Source organism: Pleurodeles waltl, chromosome 3_1, assembly GCF_031143425.1.
Source record: "Pleurodeles waltl isolate 20211129_DDA chromosome 3_1, aPleWal1.hap1.20221129, whole genome shotgun sequence".
NCBI classification, from domain to species: domain Eukaryota; kingdom Metazoa; phylum Chordata; class Amphibia; order Caudata; family Salamandridae; genus Pleurodeles; species Pleurodeles waltl.
Genome location: NC_090440.1, coordinates 1,437,272,056 through 1,437,282,303, shown reverse-complemented (window position 1 = coordinate 1,437,282,303; position 10,248 = coordinate 1,437,272,056). Strand labels below are relative to the sequence as shown.

The following is a 10,248-nucleotide window of genomic DNA, read 5'->3' as shown; positions in this document are numbered from 1 at the left end:
AAAGAGGGAGGAGGAGAAAGGAAGAGAGCAAAAAATAGATTGATAAAAGGGTAGAGCAGATTGTTGGAGACAGAAAATTGGATGCACTAGGGATGTGGCAGTAATGAGAGACTGAAATAAGCAGAAAGAGAGAGCAAGATAATAGAAGAACAAGAGAAAAAATGTGGGACACAGAAAGTGAGAGAGAAAGTCAGAGAAAACTAGCAAAGACCAAGAAGATCAGAAGAGAAAGAGGATACAATAAAAGACAGCAGTGGTGGGGGGGAGATCGCAGAGCAGTTGAGAGAGTAAATGACTGATCTTAATGTTTAGAGAAGGCGGATAAAGTGTTTGCATTTGCTCTCGTGCTCTTCGTTAGACAATTTTTATATGTGCACATATTTTGTTTTTTGACTTAATAAGGATATACATAAATTAAAAATTATATTTAAGTAATAAACCTAAAATAGGGATCTGTATATTACAAAATCAGTGTGTATTAATCTGAAGTATTTACATCTATGATAAGTTGGTTGTCACTTTATTTTTACAGGATTAAGACATTGATATCACAATGTCTGTTTCATTTTCTGGATGGCAAAATATTTACGAACGCAAGCTAAAGAAGCACGATGAGCCTAAAAGAGGTGGTCAGTACATGATGTATCACGGGACACATAAGTCTAATGCAGTATCCATCATCACTAATGGCTTCCGACCATCCTCTGATGGACTTCTTGGGGCGGGGATTTACATCAGTCGGAATAAGCAAAAAGCAATGTGCTACCCATTGAACACCAGTGACAATGACCGAGTAGTCTTCAAGCTTAGGGTCAGAGTAGGCAAGGTAAAGAAGATCGACTGCAACAACCACCAGATGCAGAAGACTTGGCACCAAAATGGATATGATACTGCTTGGGTGCCACCTAACAGCAACATCTCAACTATTAAAAGTGGTCGGGAGGAGGACTGTGTCTGGGACCCCAAACGAATCACTGTTCTTGGGATCAGCCACTGCGATGATGAGCAGCTGAAGACTGAACTGAAAGGCCTGATTGCGAAGAAGAAGCGTGCCTCCAGCAGGGGGAAGTTCAAAAGAAGACCTTGTAAGGTCTGTCTGAAAGAAATGAAGGGCACCCATATTTTGCTGGAGTGCTGGCACTGCAAGAAGGCCATCTGTCCTTTCCTCTCTGTGCATAAGTGCAATGGAAAATAAATACCCCTTGTTTACTGATGACATCTGACCTCCATACTTTCACAATCAAAGTGTGGATAAAGATGAGGGAGGCAGAATGTTATGTCACACATTTATAAGGCATCTATTTACATGGAAACTGTTAGTCAAGTGTGTATGTGAGAGCCCTTCAAAACAATTTATCAGTTTGTAAATGTCATGCCCCTTTGGGCAGCACAATTTAGTGACAAAAATCAATTCCACCCTATGGACTAAATGTTAACTGCCACAAATATATGACTCAGTATTAATTGTTTTAGGGAGTAGGGTTGTTCATTCTGTTACTTTCAGCCATCCAGCTCCTGTAACAACCATAGTCTTGCTAAGGGCTTGGGTAGCCTACCATTCATTGATTTTGCTTCCCTGGACAGTGTGTTCTCCTAAATATCAATGCAACACAATTTCAACAAGGATGTCTTAAATTATAAATCTGTCCATATCATTTCACAAGATTTATAATTTTGCAGGCCATTACACGTTCTTTTAAGCTTCTTTAGAAATTCTGTTTTTGTGTGCAAAATATTTTGTTGAATGTAATATTTCAAAAAACAAATTAATGGGTTTAATTTAATTTGAAAACCAATATTTGAAGACTTATGTTAAACTAAAATGGAAAGTTTGCAAATCTCATGAGATTTATGATGTATTTTCATAGAACATAATGAATTTGGCAGGAATGAAGTGCTTCAATTTCCTTTCAGTCCTAATCTGTGAGTCCTGGGTACTTTTATAACTACACAGAGACTGTAATAAACTATTTCATAGACTCAGATGTCAAATATATGCCGCCATAGATTTTTATGTTCACTATGTCTTATTTTGCAGCTCGTATTTTATATGGGAAAATCAGTACAGACTCACTCTTAAACCTTTCTGTACGTTTATTCAAATTGACAGGCACCTCTGTCTGCAATTTACTTATTAAGATCCCCAGAATCACAACGAGCAGATTTATATGACTACAGATAGGACTCTATGGAAAAGAACATATGTCAGTTGGGTGTAGCTGTGGGTGAGCGGCAGGAAAATAAGTGTTCTCATGAAAGTCATAGCATAGTTGGCACTGCCAATGTGGTGAACACCTACAAATTGATGTGTTTGAGAGATTTACATACATTCCCTCTTCCTTTTCTTCACACTCTTTGAAATTCTAAACTATCTGCACTAGGTGGCCATGGTGCACAGTAATGTGGAAGTGACCAAAATACCCACCCAATAAAAGGTTCCAATAAGAAACACAGTACATATAGGCCTAAAAACATGAACTTGTAAAATATCACTCAAACATGAATCTGTCCCTAGATAAACATTGATCTATTTAAATTCCTAAATATGGCGACATTTATAGTAAAGATGTCACATGTATAAGCAATCTGTTTGCAATGCTGAGATTGGATCATCTATGTTTCTGGGCAGGTTTGTATGCATTGATGGCACAACAGTACTATTTTATAGGCCCAACCAATATTCTAGAGCCCATTAAGATACATTTGCCAAATGTCATTGTATGATAGCTCACATATCTCATACATGTATTTTAATGTTTGCCTTCGATAAGGAGAAACGCACCAGAACCAATCAAAATTTTGCCAAAACTATCTTATCTATGCAAAAAATGTGGCTGTATATGCACAATCTTCTGTGGAATGTTCATATCACATGTACTGTTGAATTAGTATGTGTCTGAGTGTGTCGAATTCTGTACGATCTTTATTTCATGTGAGCGTTGAGACGCTACAGATCTACATCTGTGTTTCACAGACATGCCTAACTAAGGCAGTGGGCAGGGTGCATTTGACTTAAAATAAGCATGCCCTATAAAAGCCCACGAGAGCAGAATCCATGCCAGCTTTTCAGGTTAAACAATAAGTATGTCAAAGATTTCAACTTGATGCAATGAGGTTATATTTTTAGCCAGGAATCAGCATACAAGAATGTCATAGTATCTCCTGTTATTTCTCGCATCATGTATGTATGATAAACTTAAATACAGTATTTGTACTCCTTGCCGTAATTTTGACAATCTCTGTAGTTCTACTTTAGCAACCAATATTGCAAGTTGGAGGGGCTTTCTATGTTTAAGATTTGATGATTGTGTAAAGATTTAGGACCTCATTATGAACACAGAAGTTTTCACCGCCATGTTCAGGCCGGCGGTCATTCTACTGACCGCCAGCCCCCCTGGGATCCTGCCGGCTGTATAATAAACATTCTGCTGGACCGGCAGGTGGAAACATTGTTTCCGCCTGCCGGCCCAGCAGAATGCCTGGCCGGGACATTGCTGGCGGCTCAACATGGAGCCGCCGTCAATGCCTCTGTGCGGTGGGTACAGCTGCACCCGTCGCGCAGATCACTGCCCGTAAATCAGGCAGTGACCTGCGTGATGGGGCACTGCACTGCCCATACCAAGTGCATGGGCAGTGTAGGGGCCCCCAGGGGGGCTCCGGAGCACCCCTTCCACCAGCCTTTCTCTGGCATGGAAACCTGCCAGGGAAAGGCTGTAGGAAATGGGATCATTATCCGAGGTGCAGCAGCGCTGCCCTGTCGGATAATGATGCCGTCCACCGTCAGGCTAGCTGTCGGAGGCAGCCTGGCGGTGGGTGAGGGCCGATATGGTGGGCTGAAGCGCCGGGGTTCGTAATGACCCCCTTAGTGTTGTTTGATGCTCCAACACATAAATTAAATCAGTAAATAAAAGCATTTCTCCATTAATTTCGCCAATTTTAGTTGGTGTCATAGATTAGCTGTCAAAACACTCATACGTTCATGAATTGTGTTGGTGCTCTTAGTAAAGCTGTCCTGCTCTGAGAGTTATGAAGTGTGAGGGTGGCTAGTGCAAAGGAATTTATTAAAATTATAGTGGGTAGGAACAATGAGCAAACAACAGAAGTATACCATAAATAAAACTGTTGATAATTCACAAACCCTTTTTCCCAAGTTGATCTAGCGCAGATTGGCAAAAAATGCATTTTGAAAATGCAAAAATTGACAAAGTGAACCTGTGCGTATATGTTATAAATGGGGTCCCTGGTTGGCAGTCAGTTTGCACTCTGTCGAAGCAGGGACCCTCACTCTGGTCAGGGCAACTGAGAAACACCCTTAGATAACCCCTGCGGTAATTACCCCCTTGGTAACTTGGCACAAGCAGTCAGGCTTATCTCAGAAGCAGTGTGTAAAGTATTTGTACCAAAATACACAGTAACACAATGAAAGCACTACAAAATGGACACCACACCAGTTTAGAAAAATAGGAAATATTTATATAAATCAAACGACAAACATCCAACGTACACAATTCAGGATATGAATTTTCAAAAGAATAAGAGTCTTACTCCATAGAAAACAATGGAAACGTTGATTTTACACAAGGTACCTGGTTTGCTACAAAAATAAATCCGAACAGGTGAGCATGCGTCGGAAAAGTCAGCAATACATTGATTCTTTACTCGCAAGTGAGGCCGTGCGTTGTTTCTTCTTTGGTCGGCTAGGCGATGTGTCGATTTTCTCCCTCGCAAGAGAGCAATGTGTTGATTTCCGGAGAGGGTACCTCGGATCCACGCAGGTTCACAATGACTTTGACGCCCAGGGATGATGTGTGAGAAATCCAGTTGCACGGTGTTAGAAAATCGCGCTGCATGGGGTTTGCAATGTTATCAGCAGCCGCAAGTGGGTGTTGCATCATTTCTCCAGCCACTATGCGTCGATCTCCCACCCGCGATGCAGGCGGACAGACAATTTTAGCCGCAAAGTGGGTGGCACGTTGTTTTATCCGCGTTGCAGGTGGTGCGTCAAAATTTACTCGCACAGCATTCTGTGCGTGGATTTCAGCTCTTGTTCTGCCAACTTCACCTTTCAAGGGCCCAGGGACTGGATAGAGCACCATTTTGCAGGGCAGGAGTCTCAGAAGGGAGTGCAGGTGCTGGCAGAGGAAGTTTGTGATGGCCCTGAGACTTCAAAACAGGAGGCAAGCTGAGTTCAAGCCCTTGGAGATTCTTCTTCAAGCAGGAATGCACAACAAAGTCCAGTCTTTGTCCCCTTTCACAGGCAGAAGCAGCAACTGCAGGATAGCCCAACAAAGCACAGTCACAGGCAGGAGCAGCACTTCTCTTCAGCTCTTCTCCTGGCAGGAGTTCCTCTTGGTTCCAGAAGTGATCTGAAGTCTCAAGTTTTGGGTCCACTACTTATACCCCTTTCTGCCTTTGAAGTAGGTAAACTTCAAAGGAAAGTCTCTATTGTTCACAAGATCCTGCCTTGCCCAAGCCAGGACCCAGACACAGACACACACCAGGGGGTTGGAGACTGCATTGTGAGAGGGCAGGCACAGCCCATTCAGGTGTAAGTGACCACTCCTCCCTCCACTCCAGCTCAGATGGCTCATCAGGATATGCAGGCTACACCTCAGCTCCCTTTGTGCCACAATCTAGAGAAGATTCACAAACAACACAACTGTCAGTCTGACCCAGACAGGGAATCCTCAAATAGGCAGAGTCACAGAATGGTTAAAACAAAAAAATGACTACAACAGGAAATGGACGGAATGCAGAACAAATCAAACATCCTCCCCCAGTCACAGACCTGGGCTTAATCCATCAGTTTTTTTGTTTGCCATTCCAGTTCAGACCCAGCCATATGCAAATCAGTCTTGACTCTGTTCCCCATGGGAACAGTCCAGCCCGAACTGCCAGGTCAGTTCCTCCCTGGACCAGAAACAAGCATCCTGGGACCGGTTTCAGGGTATCACCCTTCATCAGCCAGGCTATCTTAAATCTGGTGACATAGCAGGCACAGGACCCATGTCTGGCCATACCCTTCCCACTGGGGGCGACAAATGCAAAAACAACAGGAGATGGCGGAATGCAGAACAAATCAAACATTCTCCCCCAGTCAATGATCTGTGTTTAATCCATCAGTTTATTTGCTTGCCATGCCATTCCAGTTCAGACCCAGCCATATCCAAATCAGTTTTGACCCTGTTCCCCATGGGAACAGTCCAGCCCGAACTGCCAGGCCAGGTTCTCCCTAGACCAAAAACAAGCATCCTGGGACCGGTTTCAGGGTATCACCGTTCATCAGCCAGGCTAGCTTAAACCTGGTGGCATAGCAAGCACGGAACCCACGTCTGGGCATACCTTTCCCACTTGGTGCGACAAATGCAAAAACAACAGGAGATGGACGAAATGCAGAACAAATTAAACATTCACCCCCAGTCACAGATCTGGGTTTCATCCATCAGTTTTTTTGCTTGCCATGCCATTCCAGTTCAGACCCAGCCATATGCAAATCAGTCTAGTCCCTGTTCCCCATGCAAACAATCCACCCCGGACCCAGAAACTGGTCCCAGGAGGCTTGTTTCCAGACCAGGGAGGACTGGACTGTTCCCATAGGGAACAGGGTCAGGACTGATTTGCATATGACTGGGTCCAAACTGGAGTGGCATGGTGAGCAAAAGAATTGATGGATTAAACCCAGATCTGTGACTGAGGTGAATGTTTGATTGGTTCCGCATTCTGTCCATCATTTGTGTTTCTTTGCTTTTGTTGCCATAAGTGCGCCGGGTATGCCCAGGCATGGGTCCCGGGCTCACTGTGCCACTGGATTCAAGCTAGCCTGGCTGATGAAGGGTGATACCCAGAAACCGTTCCCAGGATGCTTGTTTCCGGTCCAGGGAGGACCTGGCCTGGCAGTTCAGACTGGACTGTTTCCATGGGGAACAGGGTCAAGACTGATTTGCATATGGCTGGGTCCAAACTGGGGTGGCATGGTGAGCAAAAGAATTGATGGATTAAACCCAGATCTGTGACTGGGAGTGAATGTTTGATTGGTTCTGCATTCCGTCCATCATTTGTGTTTCTTTACTTTCTAAAAGTGCCATTTTCAAACAAACAATCTAAAATCCAACATCACTAAAAGATGTATTTTAAAATCGTGAGTTCAGAGACACCAAACTCCATATTTCTATCTGTTCTCAAAGGGAATCTGCACTTTAAGAATATTTAAAGCAGCCCCCATGAGAGAGATTGGCCTTGCAACAGTGAAGACCGAATTGGGCAATATTTCACTGTTAGGACATGAAAAACAAATCAGTACATGCCCCTCCTTTGACATACACTGCACCCTGCCCATGGGACTACCTAGGGCCTACTTAGGGGTGCCTTACAGGTATAAAAAGGGAAGGTTTGGGCCTAGCATGTGGGTACACTTGCCAGGTCGAATTGGCAGTTTAAAACTGCTCACACTGCAGTGGCAGGTCTGAGTCATGTTTACAGGGCTACTCATGTGGGTGGCACAACCAGTGCTGCAGGCCCATGAGTAGCATTTGATTTACAGGCCCTGGGCACCCATAATGCACTTTACTAGGGACTTGCTAGTACATCAAATTTGCCAATCATGGAAAGGCCAATTACACATACATTTTACACAGGAGCACTTGCACTTTAGCACTGGTCAGCAGTGGTAATGTGCCAAGAGAACCAAAACCAGCAAAAACAGAGTCCAGCACACAGTCAGAACATGGGAAGCAGAGGCTAAAAAGACTGGGGAGACCACACCAAGGATGCCAGGTCTAACAGTATATGTACTGCATGTGCAGATATTACTGTGTGGAGACAGTAACATCTCCGTTCTGCAATGTAGACCATGTGTACTCCACCTGTACTGAAATCTTGGAGCACTGCAGTAAAGACGTTCTACCACTAAGGAGTTTATATGTAATTTTTAGGTCTGACATTAACAAAGACCTTTTGATTTTACTAAAATCTACAAATATATATTATAACTACACACCTAAACACACACATATATAGATAGATATACATAAACATCAAAACAAAACCTGTTCAGGGTTAGAGTGATTCATAAATTATGCAAAAAAGGAAGAGAGAACACTGCGCAGTTCTCAGGTTTGGGTGGAGAGCAGCTTGAGAAAGTAGCACCCTAGAACATCAGCAAAACTCATTTGCTCATCGAAAATGTCTGTTTTTTTTTAGCAAAGTTTTTAAGCATAGGATTAGAACTGCGCTATCCATTCCGAGATCCAAAGGCACATAGATCCTCATTATGAGTGTGGCAGTAGGAGTACTGCCACACTCACGGTGACGGTCAGACAGCCGCACTCCAGGTGGCCTGACTGCCACATTACAACCCTGGCGAGCAGACCCGCCAGGGGACTGCCATCTCAACAGGGAACCTGGTTCTTGACGGGTGACTGCATTCTGTTCTCAGCCAGGACGGCACTGAGTTCATTGCTGTCTGGCTGATTACAACTCAGCTTTCCACAAGCCTTCTCATGGCGGGGTCTCTGCCATGAGAAGGCTGGCAGAAAGCCAGTGCCACGGACCACAATGGGGCCCCTGCACTGCCCATGCACATGGCATGGGCAGTGCAGGGGCGCACCTGCCCATCATCGTCGGAATGTGCACTATCTGCTTTGCACATTCCGAGGGTGCTGTGTGCTATTATATCGGCCTCGGCTCCTTTAAAGGAGCTGAAGCCAATATCATGCAAAAACAACAGATGATGGACGGAATGCAGAGCAAATCAAACATTCACCATCAGTCACAGATCTGGGTTTAATTTATCGTTTTTTTTGCTTGCCCAGATCTGTAAATGGGGGAGAATGCTTGATTGGTTCCGCATTCCGTCCATCATTTTTGTTTGTTTGCTTTTGAAGCCAATATCATAGCACCGGTCCCGCCGGTCAACCTGACAGGAACGTGTATTGCAAAGTTCCTGCCTGTCAGCCCGGTGGGAACATTGACATATCCTTGTGGGAGGACGGCATGGTAGTGGCGTCCTCGCTGAGAATTTGGCAGCCCGGCAGTGGGACAGTCAACCTCATAATTAGGCACAAAGGGGGTTATTACAACTTTGGAGGAGGTGTTAATCTGTCCCAAAAGTGACGGTAAAGTGACGGATATACCACCAGCCGTATTACGAGTCCATTATATCCTATGGAACTCGTAATACGGCTGGTGGTATATCCGTCACTTTTGGGACGGATCAACACCTCCTCCAAAGTTGTAATAACCCCCAAAGTCTTTTGCCATTTGTATAGCAAAATAATTAAGTATCGGATTGGCACAGTGCCATCATCGCTGAGCTGAAAAATGACAAAACCCTTTCACCACTCAAGGCACAGTATTACAGTATTGAATTGTTACAAAAAACATCCAACCCAACCTGGAATGAGCAAAAGCATTTGTTATTTTATAGCTCAGAGACGATGGCACTGTGCCAATCCTACTCTTAAAGATTGCAAGGGGATAGGGTCCCCGGGACTGAATACAGTTAAAGGAGGTGGGCCATGTGCCCCTCCCATAAATAATTAAATTGGACCCCATGGAAGGAGCCCCCAGGGCCGAAAACCGCTTTTGGGGGGGACTGCTTGCCCCCTCCCTTTTAACATAAAATGCTGCCCTGGGTGAAGGGTCCGTGAGGCCCTAATTCAGCTGGGGAGAGGAGCCCTACTTACAATCCCTTCCCTTCCCTATATATATAAAAAATATAACATTTTTTTTGCTGTGATTCAGCTGGAATCATGTGAGATTGTGGCAAAATTTACCTCTTTTTTTATTTTGACCCCTGGGGGTCCCATTGAGTCTCCCCTATGGGGCAGGGTATACCTATGCTGCTCCCTTATATTATTATGTTTTTTTAAAGTTAAGCACAGAGGACTAAGCCCCAGAGTCCTGTAATGCCTTCCAGCATTATTTTTCCCATGTTACTGGCAGACAATCAGAGCGTGCACTCCTGCAGAAGTCAGCGAGATGGCCCAAGGGAAAACAATGTCCCTGTCCCAATCAAAATGCTGTATTTTTAAATTGGCTCTCCAATGAGACTCGAGAGAGAAAGACTCTTGCAGGCCCAACTGTCCAGATGTACCTTAATTTTTCAAAACTACTGAACCAATGTACACCAAATCATGAAAAGCACAATCTGCGGACAAAGGACTAGCTTTTTGCCAAATTTGGTGTAATTTTGTTCAACAGTTTTGGTGGTCGCAATTCTTAAAGAATTCTATAGAACGTGCAGGGGAA

General features: G+C 44.2%; 1 protein-coding gene across 1 annotated transcript; it reads left to right on the top strand.

Moving 5' to 3' along the window:
- Positions 1-538: 538 nt before the first annotated feature.
- Positions 539-3,925, top strand: LOC138285266 (uncharacterized). Its single transcript, XM_069224977.1, has one exon. The coding sequence runs from the start codon at positions 554-556 to the stop codon at positions 1,193-1,195; it is 642 nt and encodes a 213-aa protein (XP_069081078.1). The 5' UTR covers positions 539-553; the 3' UTR covers positions 1,196-3,925.
- The last annotated feature ends 6,323 nt before the right edge of the window (positions 3,926-10,248 follow it).

Bases quoted from the DNA above. Each gene is read 5' to 3' on its own strand.
- LOC138285266 (XM_069224977.1), top strand. From the start codon at position 554: ATGTCTGTTTCATTTTCTGGATGGCAAAATATTTACGAACGCAAGCTA.